We start from the raw sequence: 13,764 nt of genomic DNA, 5'->3' as shown, positions 1-13,764 counted from the left end.
AGTCCATACGTGCAGGTGGTGAAGATGTGCCGGGTGAGTCGAGGTGACGCTCTGTACTGCAATTCTTTAATGCTCTTTGAGGTTATCTCGGATTTTTAAAATGATGATAATTCCACCAGTTAGCCAAGTTAAAGTCTGAAAAGGACTCCGAAGCTAAATTTACGTCTAAGGCCTGACATTATACTGGCTTTATGCTGCTTATGGGCTCCCCAACAGTCTCTGTTCTGCGCTCCGGGGTGGAGATTTTAGTGGCCACTTGGCTTATATCTTTTACAATTGAAAGGTGCAACTTGGAATAGTTATGGCTCACTGGCGTGAGCAAAATAACACTACTGGTTTAAATGCTTAAATGATAAAGTGATAACATGAAATGAAATTGACATGAAGTGAAATTAAATGTGTGAGAGGCATCATTATCTATTTGTTTCTCATTAAATTTTATTTTGATATTAAACATCCACATAGCCTATGACCACACTTATGATGTATCAGCGGACGTATTTGTTTTTCATAGACTGCTTCATAGACATAATCACAGAAACTGGAGTGGAAACATTATTTTAAAACATTTGGTTTCAGTACTTTGGAATCCACTGACGGAGCCAGACAAACGTTTGCGGACACATTCTCACGCATGTTCATTTTGATACATCCGACATGTGCGTGAAAACCAGCGTATGTAACAGTTTTCACATGAGGCCCCTGGTCTGTGTGCTGATGTTTACAGGTTTTGCATCTGATTGCGGAGCGAGGGAACATTTGTAAGCAGATCCACCTTCCAGCCCAGAGTGGGAGCAGCAAGGTCCTAAAAGCAATGCGCCGTGGGTAAGAGACCGCTGTTCATTTCTCCCAACGAAATCGTCAAAGCAGTTCAGTTTGTGAAGTCTCCTGCAGTATTCTAATGTTCTAATAACTTGTATTTCTCTAATAAAATGGACAGCTACACAAGAGAAACCTACCTCGATCTTGTGAAGAACATCAAGAGAATAATCCCAGGTAGGCTCCCAAAATCAGGTTAAATTTGATCCCTTGAGTCCTAGAACATTTTACTCAAGTAAAAATCTTGTGTAAACATGTTCTTAAATGAAAGTAAAAAATAAATAAAATAAAATGTATGCTGTTACATTTTCAAAAGGGTGTGTGTGTTTGTACATGTGTGGGCAAGCCCTTTTGTCCAACCCAACAAAACAATAGTTTTCTACAGACGGCACCTTGCAGCCTGTGCATACAACTGATTTCCAATTAACATAAACATATACTGCCTTTCTCAGTGTAGCCGTACTAGAAAACCCAAAGAACCAAAGGACAAAACTCTGTTAAAAAAAAAAGGCTGTGAGTACTGCCTGCCACTTCTCATAGAATCAGGAGTACAATAAAACTTCACTATAGTAGCAGGCAATATGGACACCATGAACTCCATAGCAGCTACAGCCACAAACAAAGTGTAGTGCACACACAAAACGCTGTGCTGCTCAAACAGTTATACAGTCAAACATGTTAACAGGTTGCTCCTGCTCTGATGGCGTGTGGTAGCTCGTTCCACCACATGTAGGGATGGCAGAGCCAGATAGCGTTCCCTGGAGGAGCGTAGCGGCCGAGGAGGAACGTAAACTTGTATTATGGAGTTTAGGTAGATGGGTGCAGACCCAGTAGTCACTTGTGATGCAAGCATTAGTGACTTGAATTTGGTTCTGGAGGCCACAGGTAGCCAGGGGAGGTCACTCAGTAATGGACTCAGTCCTAAGAGAGGTTTAGTTGAAGGTGGCAATCCTTCATTCATGCAGATATGCCCGAGAGACAGTCCGTGATCCACGCTGAGATGTGGGGTTGCCTGGCAGGAAGGATAGGTAAAATTACGTATCCTCTGCGTAGCAATGTTAATAGAAGCTATGTGAGCGCATGATCAGCCCCAGTGAGGTGGTGTAATAAAAAAAAGCTGGAGTAAAAGTAAAATGACTGATTTTGGGCAGTGTGTGCAAAAACTACTCAAAAAAAGAAAGTAGATGTAATTCGTCACCCTTTTAATTTGTCACCTGTTTGTAGGTTACACTGATTAATAGTTTATGATTAGATAACACTAACTTGCACTTGCAAAAAGTAAGAACGCTTACATTGCATGAAGGGCATTTGCTTCGGTATTATCATCTCGATGAAGTAGTGCGTGGTCTGTGTTTCAGAGGTGAGTCTCAGCAGTGACTTCATCTCAGGCTTCTGTGGCGAAACAGAGGACGACCACCATCAGACACTGTCTCTGATCAGAAACGTGGGCTACAATGTGGGATTCCTGTTTGCCTACAGCATGAGAAAGGTGAGTTCTTGTGTGTTTGTAATTCAAGTTCCAAGTTCCAATTAAATCCAAGCTGTGCTTATTTTCAAAAGTGTTCTTTTCAGTTGCCCCATAAGTTATCCAGCTTTAAATTCTTTTGGAACTGCACTTGTGATTTTCTTACTCAGAAAACCTATGCCTCCCATCGGCTTCAAGATGACGTGCCGGCAGAGGTGAAGCAGCAGAGGCTGGAGGAGTGTATCAGCGTATTCAGAGAGGAAGCTGCGAGGGTCAACGCTGCACTTATTGGCAGCACACAGCTTGTCCTGGTGGAGGGAGTAAGTATTGCATGCATGACTAGGACATCCCTCAAAGGATATCTGATTTAGAAAATGGGAATATAAGATCATTACCCTACATATAAAGTTTTCTCAAACATATTTTATTCATAAAATAAATGAACTGTTGCCTCTCTGCACAGCTAACTTTGTAAAAGATAGATTAGATGGAGGTAGGGTAGAATAATAAAAAAGAAGCTAGTGGCGTTGCTCTAGGGATGGCTAGCTCAATGTTGTTCTGAAATGAAATTTGGGAAAGGCATTCATGTCTCCCTCAGGATGAATTGTATTTGTCCAGTAAACTAAATACATGCTAAACTCATTTCATCCCTGTAGGATCAGCTGAACATGGGAAAGATTACGCTTGTGTCATGTTAGCGTGGGAACATTAGCATTTAGCTCAAAGCCTCACAGAGTCACTAACATGCCTGGAGACTTTTAGTCTCTTAAAGCCTCATTCCAGTATGTGAGGGAGAGGACTGATTGGTTGGTTTCCAGGTTACCGGGCAACACTGCTCATCTGTGGTTTCCATTTTTATGCAGGAAAGTAAAAGATCTGTCAGGGACCTGTGTGGGAGAACTGATGGCAATGTGAAAGTTGTTTTCCCCAAAGAGGATGTTGCTGTTCAGCCTGCAGAATCCAACACTGCACAGGTCAATGCTGGAGACTATGTGCTGGTGAAGGTGGGGTTTGTTTCATCCATCCATCCTCGCTGATAATTAACCAACCATTGCATGATATGTTTAACCTAATTAAGAAACACTGTCGCTGTTACATAGTTTTTCCACCAGAGAGCACTTTCAGTTTTATCAATAAGTGTAAATTGTCCCAATTATTTAAAAAACACATTTCCTGGAATCTTATTTTCAGTCAGCCTATAAGATATATGTGTTGGGATCCTACATGGACACACTATTTTCTGCCAAAGGCGGAACAGTTTTTATTTTTTCACAGGATTTCACTTTTTTAACTCAGATATTACTTGCTATCGCCCTCAAAAATCCAGTAATGGTCAGGCTATACTTCAAATATTGGATACTTTTATTTACATTTTTCATCAGTTTAAGACAGAGATAAAAAAAAAAAAAAAAGTTTGGAAGTGTTTATAATCATCCTAAAATGAGAAATCCATTGCACATGTTCAAATGTACGCACACCTTTAATAAAGTCACGTACAACTCATGTCTAGCTGTGACACACCAGTCATCACAAAACAGGGGTACGGTAAAAGATTATAATCTTTTACCTTACCCTTTAATCAGCTACCGTTTCCTGCCGGTCATCTTTTCCCTTCAGATTTCTTCATTCACTCATTCATTTTTTGATGTTTTGTGGCTGTGATATAGATATTGTCGGCCAACTCCCAGAGCCTGAGAGGGCGGGCCCTCAGTCACAGCTCCCTGAGAAGCACGGTGAAGCACTCTGAGACTCTGCCCCGGCACCAGCTTGATGAGGGGAAAACTAGCACCCTGCCTCCTTCTCTTGAATGACTTTGAAGACACATGGATGGGTTTTGGTGGAAATTCTGATCATACTACAGTCACGTTGGACTGCTGAGATGAACTATGAGAACTGCAATGTGTTATTTATACAGCAAGCATGTGTGTGTACATATTGAACTGCTGAATACACTGAAACCTGTTCAGATGATGTGAATTATTCCGTTTGTAATAAACTGTGACTGATTTGTTTTGTCTGAAGCAGTGGCGCGTGATTAATGTTATGGCATCTTTTATGGGACTCAAACTTGTCATACATCATTACATTTCCAGAATCAGTTACAAAGTCAAAAACTGAGAAAGAATTTGCCTAAAGTCAGCAGCAGACACTGATCTGTGATCTGCTTTGGAAGGAGCATGTTATTTCAAAAAGATGTTTGTGGGAATGAAAAGTAAACCCTGTACTGCAGACTGTGTCCTGTTATGACAAGACTGCATTTACACTGTTGTGGTAAATTCACTGTCCTCATCTACATTTTATATGTAGAAATACCTTGGTCTGAAAATCTGAGGTGATATCAAACACAAACTGGAGATGTGTATTTCTCAGGCTTATAGGAGTAATACTGGTATCATTGATTGTTTCTTTGAAATTTCTCTGTCACATAGAAGTACTGGCTGTTTGTGTCTTTATGGTGGCATGTCCCAGTGTAGAAGTGAATCCTGGAAGTTTCCAGAAATGCCATTCAATCCGTGAACTGAACGTCTGTCCCAATCAGCATATAGTCCTGGGGGGGGGAGCACAGCAACAAATATGAAATTAGGACTTCTTTTTATCAGCTAGATTTTTAATGTGTTTTTTTACCAAGTCCCTCATTAATCCCTCTCATGTAATCAATGCAGCTCACTCAAAAACATGCAGTCTTAGAGAAAACATCTAGTCTCTGACCTTCAGGACCTGAAGCTGAGTGTTCACTAGGTTCATCTTTCCAAGTGTAGGAAGTGGGTATCCCTTTGCAAGTTGAACTGTGAAGCGAAATTCTGACAGTTAGTCACAAAAAGCAAATGCGGCAAACATTATAGTGGTACTGGTAGAAGTGCGTTTTAAACAGGAGCATCTCAGAAAATTAGAATATTTTTTCTCCCAAATTTAATTCAAAAAGTGAAACTTTCGTATATTATAGATTTATTACACATAAAGTGAAATATTTCAGGTCCTTTTTTGTTTTAATCTTGATGATTTCGGCTTACAGCTCATGGAAATCAAAAATCCATGTCTCAAAATATTAGAATCAAGAATTCCAAAAGGTTAATTTATGCACTCAGCACTTGGTCGGGGCTCCTTTTGCACAAAGGACAGCATCAATGCGGCGTGGCATGGAGGCAATCAGCCTGTGGCACTGCTGAGGTGTTATGAAGGCCCAGGTTGCTTTGACAGCCTTCAGCTTGTCTGTATTGTTGGGTCTGGTGTCTCTTATTCTCCTCTTGACAATGACCTTTGGTGGCTTACCCAGGGTGTCACTGAGTGTCTTCTGGACAACTGTGAAGTCAGAAGTCTTCCCCACGATTGTGGTTGTGTGTACTGAACCAGACTGAGAGATTAAAGGCTCTTCCCATGTCAACTATTTGAATATTCTCATATTTTGAGATATATTTCCCCATGAGCTGAAAGCCATAATTATCAAGATTAAAACAAAAAAAGTCCTGAAATATTTCACTTTATATGTAATGAATCTAGAATATATGAAAGCTTTACTTTTTGCTTTAAATTGATGAAAGAAATGAACTTTTCCATGATATTCTAATTTTCAAAGCACCTGTATATATTGATTATATATTAATTATATAGCACAATTCATTCATTCAATGCAGCCCAGCTCTGTGCTTTACACAGAAAGATAATCGTAAAATAAATAAACAAAAATAAATAGGGCGAGAAGGCCTACAGCACCCAAGTTTAAAGGTTCAGTGTGTCAGTTTTAGTGGCATCTAGTGATGAGGGTGGCAAATTGCAACCAGTGGCAAGTTCTGTATAATTCTTTGACCCATGTACTCTTTATTTCTCTATTTACAATAAAGATTTAAGGAGGAAAAAAATAATCTGATTATTCCGACACCTTATGAATGCACCATCAGTCACCGCTCACCCCTCCCTTACCGAGCCCGCAGGAGAAACTACGGTGGCCGACACGCTCTGTCAGCTTTTGTGCAAAATAATACATGTGGTCCTCCATTTGTCCAAATGTCACTTATTTTCTTACTTCTAATAAGCCAAACAACAACTACTACTACTACTACTACTACTAATGATTTATTAACTTACCATTTGGGCTATTGTAGAAACACGGTGGCGCAACATGGTGACGTCCATGTATGTAGATTGAAATGGCTCATTCTAACGTAATAAAAACGGTTCATTGTGCAAGGTCTTTATACACCAGTGATAGGTTGACAGTTGTGGACACAGCACTGGCACATCGTAACCTTTAAGTTGTTTGCAAACAGTTGCTTTTTAACACATTCAACAGTTTCAGAGCAACATCTGGATTCATTTGGAGTCGTGTTCCTGGCCACCTGGCTTTTATAAGGCCCATATTCCCTCTCTTTTAGCTCTGGTCTCTAGCAACTCACCATCAAGTCTCTAACTGTGTCTGTCTACCGTTTGGTGATGAACAGGCAGTGGACAGCAGGTTTTTAGAGAAACTCAATATAAAGCTCCATAAAACTGAGGGGAGCTGCAGATTCAGCAGATAATTCTCTCTGTAGATTCATCACTATGATTGACCCCTTTCACAAGATTGCACTGTTTTCCCATTGTCATTAGACACATTGTTGCTATAAAAAAAGAATTATAGCCGGTGTAAGGACATCTCGAATTAGCAGGGGATGATCAGAGAGCGTATGATGTGACATTAATGATAAAGTCTGCAATATGAAACTGTCAAAGGCCATTTATCAACCAGTCACCAATAGGTCCTTTAAGAAGGCCTATTAATGCATTACAGTATTCTAGTCCAGTGATTCCCAACTAAGGGTACTTGTTCCTCAGAGGGAACCTCTAGATATGTGTTCAGGAGGAAAATATTTGGGTGGGACTGGTGTTAAGTTCAATATCAATATGTTATGTTTCAATTATAAGTGAACTACCAGTTATTGTTGTCTGATTGCACAGGCCACACCTGAGTCCGCTTTAACGCCCTAACACCACTTGTTGGAACTGCAAATGAGTTAAAAGTAGAGAAGTCGAAATAAAGGAAAAGCTGTTGGAACGTCCAGCTTCTGTCACAAGACCAGGATCATAACTATGAGAAAAGGTTCAAGTGGTTATCAGTCATAACTATTTGAGCAGACAGAGGCGTGATAGTGCTACGTGATTATACTTGCTTTAACATATCTCACTGTCCTGAATCTGTTTGTTCAGGAGCAGCTAAACCGGTACAGGATGCGAAAATGGATACAGAGTCATGTGTCAGAAATTCATACTAAAAGGAAGGTGGAATTTAGCTTTTCTGCATTCTTATGAAGGGTTGAAATGGCAGTCTTTCTCAGAAGGAAGAATGCTGTTTTAGTAACTTAACAAATTACCTGTGTACTTGGGTTTGAACAGCCTGAGTACATGACAGGGCACCGAGTTCACAGAGAGTGTACAAACTGAAAACTTACCATTCACTTTAGGTATCACTACCACTTTGAGGACCATTTGGAAGATGTTGTCGAGGGATTTGACCTGCAGGTTAGGGTGAGGGTTAGTTTGTTAGGTCTGCACGGATGGTACAAACTGTGACTTGCGTTACAATGCAGCTCTCACCTGAAACTCTCCCACGTAACTGGTCCCCAGGGTCAGACCCATTCTGTGCAATTATTAGGCAAAATTAGATCGTGACGTTCATTGTTCATTCACCTTTAGGCCCCATTTTTCTCTTCTGAGAACAAGTAGTTTGTTTTTTTTAGTGACTCACTTGTTTAGGGTGACAGCTCCAGCCAGCCTCATCGTGCTGACAAACACTTTGGCGCTGACACTGGTCTCCTGGAAAGACAATATGGTGAGAAGGTGTTTTTATAGAGCACACAAATGGTTTTCCATCACGCCAGCTGTGGAACCTACCAAGTTTAGGACAAAGAGAGGGGTAAGAGTGGCGTTTGGCTGGATTGCGTAGGCCGTCACTGTACCATTGGCCTGAACTGTCACATTGTTGGGTTCAAAAGTGATGGTGGGATTGTTCACCGTCTTCACCAGCAGTTTCATCATCAGCCCTGGAAAGCGTTGGGCAATCTGAAAACACATACGTAGCTTACAAACTGCAAAGCAGAGGTTTATGCTTCTCATAAAATCAGTGGAATGTGTAGTCACCTGCGGGACGAAGGCTCCAAACGTTCTGGTGTTGAGTCGGATGGGAGAGGCTTGTGGGATCTGTTGTGACGGAGCCAGAAAAAGTCGTGCATCAGTGTGACATTGGGAAAGTAAATTCATTAGGGAGTCAGGAGGATGCAGCTCACCATGTCATCGGTAATGTACAGGCTGAGGGCTCCCGCTTTGTTGTAGACGAAGGCTGCAGAGTTGGAGGTGAATGCAGACATGCCGATGTACAACATGTTGTTGATCTGAGGTGGCAGGTAAAAGGCTGTGGGGCAGAATGGAGGCTCCTGATGCTCCCCAATGTTGTAAAATTCACCCTAAATGACAAAGACACAGCAGAGACAGAAGACTTATGACATAATCATGACTGTCTTGTTCTTTATAACCAAGCTGAGGCTTCAGATCTATAAAATGGACAGTACAATGGTGTACATTTCTTTACCTTCAAGCTCAGGTCTATGGAAGAATTTGAAACTGTGGGTGATGACACCATGGAATATTCAATCTCTGCATACTGGTCCACTTGGGCTACAACTGCAGTAAGGTAGAAAGTCTGTCATACATTCAGCATCAATGAAACATCCAAATATTTGACATAAAAATAATGTTTTACCATTGAGAGTTTTCAAGTGAGGGTTCAAATCAGATACTGCATCAGCCACCAGAGGGCAGATCTGCAACAATAAAGAACAGGAAAAATGGATTCCCAGACTCCAAAAGAAGCTAGGTTGACACCCTGACTTCTGACTGCATAAACAACTTTTCAAAGACCCCTCCAAATGAATACAGAGCACTTTAGAATCAAACTGTTATCAGGAAACCAAAAGCAGATGAATAACTTCATTTAAATCAATGTTTCATCCACAATTACCTCTAGTTTGTGATGATGTCTAATTTTATTCAGTGTTATTGAATTTAAACTTCTGAAGCGACTTCATTCACAAAACATCCTAGGATTAAAAGTTTCTCCCAACTTAATGAGTTCAGAGAAAAGAGAAAAAGTATGTGTAAAATAACAAGGCGCACGTTAGGCCTGACTTTAAGAGACACGCTTTGAGTTTTGACTTTTTTAAGCACACTTTGGCAAATTATCCCATGGCGAGTGAATTAACAAGGATCACCAAAAAACTGAAATGATTCAGTAACACCAGAATTGATTTTTCGCACAACTCTGGAAAAATGCAGATGGAGTTGGCAGTTGTATTTAGAAGATCTCAACTGTCTGCTAGAATAATGAATGCACTCTTCAGACCTGGTGGTGGAAAGCGCATTTGCTCAAGCACAATTTTGAAGTAGTTGAACTTTACTTGTATTTCCATTTTACACTACATTTGTCTGACATGTATAGTTACTAGTTACTTCATAAAGTAACACATAAAATAAAAAAATACTCTCAATAAACTTATGAAATACAACACATTGTTAAAGCTTAGACATAGTGATATCCAACCTTTTTGGCTTGTGACCCCTTATATAAAACTGTGTCTAGTTAGGGCTCCTTTTCACATGTTTTATATGTCTAATTCACACAAAAAACTTCATTCTTTTTTATTTCCTCTCCCATTACCCTTCAGATTTACTTGTGACTTTGGAAAGCGATCCCTTGGTGGGGAACCAATGGACTAAAGTACCAAGCTGTATATAAAGTATAAAACTCCAATTCCACCAGCTACAACAGCAAAATGCTGCTTACACATTAATGCATCACTATTAACAATGTTATAATGTAATGACACAAAATAAACTAGTCAGGGTGATCTTGAACCTCAACCACAGGACTCATGTCAGCTCTTCTGAATGGTTGACGGCAGAAAATAGACATTAATTGAAAAAATTAGAAATTAGACGTTAATTGACATTAACACCAAAGGTTTTGGATAGGACTGTGCCATGGTAGATCAAAAAATAAAATTTCATGCTTGTTAGGAACTCTCATTGGCTACTGTATATGTATGTATTTGTGTACAAGGATGTATCTGGGGTTTTTTTCAGGACGTGTTAGGTTAATTGTCTGAATGTTGTAAGGGTTGGTTGTACAGGGCACCTTAAGTCATCTGTAGCCTTGCAGTCTTTATTACACTACAATGAGGACCACAATGGAAATACGTTTATTTACTTTTTTGTGTTATCCTCGACAGTTCTGAAGAAACAAACACACATAAAACCAGTATCTTTACTTTTTATATAAAGTACATGAAGCTGATGATACTTAAGTACTTTTACTGAGTAAGAAGTTGAATGAAGTAGTTTAACTTTGGGTATGGGTTGTATGGGTATTTTACTTAAGTAGAGGATGTGAATACTTCTTCCATGGCGGCTCTCAAATCCTTAGTTAAATGTGTTCTCATTAGCTTTGTAAACAAGTCTTAAGAAGAAACTCCTAGTTAGAAACTTTGTGCTGCATTTAGGAGGATTCCTATGTACTATGTGAATACAACGCCAGAGAGGAAGGGGGATCATCAAAAACAGTGGGTGTAAGGCTGGTTGCTCCTCACCTGTTTCTGCAGTGCATTTTGCAAAGCCCTGTCAATGAAGCTTTCAAAGAGATTGTACAGCCAGCTGAAACAAAAGGCAAGCACAGGAATTATGAGTATGCAGCATGTCAAGTATGGCAGGTAAAACAGAAAATTCCCATTCCCTCACATTGGTTCCCACATAATGCGCAGCATGGTTTCTTTTACCTGGCTCCACCATGGAACACTATGCTCGCACTGCCGACAGTGGCCGCACAGTCGACAGTACTGACCACAGGTCGGCCTGTCTCATCACTCTGGATGGCAATGCCGATAGTGATAGTGAGTCCATTCACATTCAAATCGAAAGAACCGCTATCCTTTCTGTTAAGAGAGAGAAGTCCCTGCTGCAGTAGAAATATCCCACAATTGATTTAACTGGGCTGTATGAGGAAGTAATCTTTTGTCTCTCACATTATTCGGAAGTATTTGACCCTCCAGTTTCCATGCAGACTGATGAAGGCGTTGTCAATGGACAGTCTCAAACCGGTCCCTGGCACCAGGTCCACCGCAGATTTTGTCAATCCCACATCCACGATTTGCATACTGGAAGAACAGCATGTTTGTTTGTGAAGGCAGTTCAAGTATCAACCAACAGAATTTACAGGAGCGTTAAGGACAAATGGGGGCCTTACTCCGACAGGCTGTACTGGACATTGCCAATGGGAGACACTGACTCTGTCCCTGAAATATCTGGGACTTTGATGGATTTGAGTTTCTGCTGGATTGAAGCCATCCCCAGTTGTCTGCCTAGAAAAAAGCAAGAAAATTTCATAATGAAACTGCGGAGCGATTGGTGCTTTTCAATTGAAAGAGGAAACATGCTGCAAACCATACCATATTCAAGGCCTTTTTCTGTTAGTTTGACCTTTACCCCAGGATTAGTGCTTAAGGTCATGGGGATTAAAGCCACCAGAGCAAGCCAACAGCACGGGAACATCTTGACTGCTGGGAAATAAAAGGAAAAGATCAGATCTTTTTAGGAACATGACACCATGTACCAGGCAAAGTTTCTGCTTTTGTGTGGGTCACATTTTTTGCTGTTCTGCAAGGAAGGTTTGGCATTGGGATCAAAACAGTAAAACAAGTGTTCCTCTTTTTGGTGTTCTTTCTTTTTGTTACAAGTTACTGGTACCTAGAGTCTCCAGTCTTTGTAATGTAATTGTTGGCCTTGAACAATGTTTTGTATTCCATGCGTTTTTAAATCTAAAAACTTAATCTGTAAAGGAAGTCTGCTCCAGATATAAGTGGTGTAAAATGTACAATATCTCCCTCTAAAATGTAGTGGAGTAGCAGAAGAAATATAAAGTGGCATGAAATTGAATTACAAGTACAAACCTCAAAATTGTACTAAATTGTACAGTACTGGAGTAAACGTACTTTCCACCTTGGCCTTGTGTTTAGGGTTTCTGCTTCAGTGGCGGCCTGTGAAAGAGCTGGCTGTCAGTGCTGCAGATGAAACCACATGACCCCTGATAAGTCAGCAGGCGAGCTAGTGTTTAATTAAATCAGGCTGACATTGAAGGCCCAGTCTGCCCCTTTTGTCCATTTTGAGTATGGATATTTGAATCAATGTGGAAATGATCAAGTTTCTACAGATGGAAAATGCACTTTTTGAAAGTCATTACCCTTCACGACACAACTGCAATATTTCAGTGTCCGTAAATGCTACGGCTGTCATGTGTTCTTTTTCCACAATCAAGTGCTCAATTGGTCGTTCAGGAATGAATAGAATCTAAGCAATTCTATCCTGTGCTTTTTTTGCTGATGATGTTGCTCGAACTTTAGTATGTTGCATGTTTGACTTACAGATTTAGCCTCTGAATGTGCGTAACAGACTGAAAAGCAGGCGGCGTGAACTGACAAAATCGAAGACATGTGACTACAAGTGGAAATTTCTCTTAAAGAATTTAAACTGTGCAAAAAATGGTGTAAAAGAGCTGCTTATCAAAGAGAAACCAGTATTATTACTAAACATACCATAAGACATCAGCTCTTAATTTCTCCCAAAGTGGTGATATTTATTTCAAATGTACATCCCAAAATAGCTGACACTGTACACTGACGCTGCACAAAGCATCTTTCTTAATCTGCACTGCTGTCTCTCAACAGAAATCTCCCAAATCATAATCAATAGGATACTTCAGGACACATTTAAGAACAATTTCAGATACTACAATTTAAGGTTTCTTCACACATTGAGGTTAATATAGTAAATATTTGGACCATTGTCAGAAAGCTAGGAGAACAAACCTAAGAAAATCTTCACAATAGATTTGTCAATTTGGCCCCATACAGTAAATATTCACCCACTCTTACCTGAAGCAGCAGTTTGTCAGGACCAGGCTGTTTCTGAGTACCAACAAGGCAGAGTGAAAGAGGAAGGGAGGCACATGGCATTTAATTTACTTACTGAATCAGGAACTGAAGTTGGCTATGGGACTACCCCAGCTAAAGCAACAGTAAGCAAAATTGGTCTTTGACATATCGCTAACAGTGTTATCTGAGTGTTGTTTGCACAAGAAGTAAACTCTGAAACTACAGTTTTAAAAGCTGGACATATACAACAGGTTTTTTGTCTTTGCATATCTGTCCTGCTGCTGTTACATTTTTCTAGTTCCTTGTATGCATTTCTAGTAAAGTTAAGGAGCATAAGGATCTAAGCACAAAAAAAGATTTAAAAATTAAATATGTGTGACACACCGATCATTGTTCAGTTTTTCTAAACCTGCAAAATAACACCAAACATAAAATTAGCAAAAATTAGACATTATTATCTGAAAGGAGCTAGGGGCACTAAACTGTTTTTATCATTCTATTCTGCTTCAGATATTTCACTTCATAGCAGAC

The 13,764-nt window shown here is 40.0% G+C and overlaps 2 protein-coding genes across 6 annotated transcripts; one reads left to right on the top strand and one right to left on the bottom strand.

The window, feature by feature from the left end:
- Nucleotides 1–720: 720 nt before the first annotated feature.
- Nucleotides 721–4,305, top strand: LOC123956637 (mitochondrial tRNA methylthiotransferase CDK5RAP1-like). Its single transcript, XM_046028980.1, has 6 exons — nt 721–825; nt 941–996; nt 2,178–2,308; nt 2,455–2,604; nt 3,148–3,288; nt 3,952–4,305. The coding sequence occupies exons 1-6, from the start codon at nt 815–817 to the stop codon at nt 4,093–4,095; spliced, it is 633 nt and encodes a 210-aa protein (XP_045884936.1). The 5' UTR covers nt 721–814; the 3' UTR covers nt 4,096–4,305.
- LOC123956636 (bactericidal permeability-increasing protein-like) lies at nt 3,746–13,271 on the bottom strand. 5 transcript variants are annotated; one of them, XM_046028978.1, is made up of 17 exons: nt 13,234–13,264; nt 12,253–12,363; nt 11,752–11,862; nt 11,550–11,664; nt 11,329–11,460; nt 11,083–11,238; nt 10,897–10,960; nt 9,015–9,075; nt 8,844–8,935; nt 8,542–8,718; nt 8,396–8,455; nt 8,150–8,317; nt 8,004–8,071; nt 7,853–7,895; nt 7,708–7,771; nt 4,994–5,070; nt 3,746–4,832 (listed from the first exon to the last, which is right to left on the bottom strand). In XM_046028978.1, the coding sequence occupies exons 3-17, from the start codon at nt 11,852–11,854 to the stop codon at nt 4,791–4,793; spliced, it is 1,422 nt and encodes a 473-aa protein (XP_045884934.1). In that variant the 5' UTR covers nt 11,855–11,862; nt 12,253–12,363; nt 13,234–13,264; the 3' UTR covers nt 3,746–4,790. The 5 variants fall into 5 exon arrangements, with proteins under 5 accessions (XP_045884934.1, XP_045884931.1, XP_045884933.1 ...); XM_046028975.1 differs by having other exon boundaries at nt 11,752–11,859; XM_046028977.1 differs by having other exon boundaries at nt 12,295–12,363; nt 13,234–13,253.
- Nucleotides 13,272–13,764: the final 493 nt, after the last annotated feature.

Source organism: Micropterus dolomieu, linkage group LG18, assembly GCF_021292245.1.
Source record: "Micropterus dolomieu isolate WLL.071019.BEF.003 ecotype Adirondacks linkage group LG18, ASM2129224v1, whole genome shotgun sequence".
NCBI lineage: Eukaryota > Metazoa > Chordata > Actinopteri > Centrarchiformes > Centrarchidae > Micropterus > Micropterus dolomieu.
Note: the sequence above shows the minus strand (reverse complement) of the source record. Positions and strands in the feature narration are given on the sequence as shown.

Excerpts from the sequence above, each read along its gene's own strand:
- LOC123956637 (XM_046028980.1), top strand. Across the intron at positions 997-2,177 it reads CATCAAGAGAATAATCCCAG|AGGTGAGTCTCAGCAGTGAC; the intron begins GTAGGCTCCCAA and ends TCTGTGTTTCAG. Across the intron at positions 2,605-3,147 it reads AGCTTGTCCTGGTGGAGGGA|GAAAGTAAAAGATCTGTCAG; the intron begins GTAAGTATTGCA and ends ATTTTTATGCAG.
- LOC123956636 (XM_046028976.1), bottom strand. The coding sequence starts at position 11,854 with ATGTTCCCGTGCTGTTGGCTTGCTCTGGTGGCTTTAATCCCCATGACC. Across the intron at positions 8,719-8,843 it reads CCATAGACCTGAGCTTGAAG|GGTGAATTTTACAACATTGG; the intron begins GTAAAGAAATGT and ends TTTGTCATTTAG. Across the intron at positions 4,833-4,993 it reads CTCAGCTTCAGGTCCTGAAG|GACTATATGCTGATTGGGAC; the intron begins GTCAGAGACTAG and ends TCCCCCCCCCAG.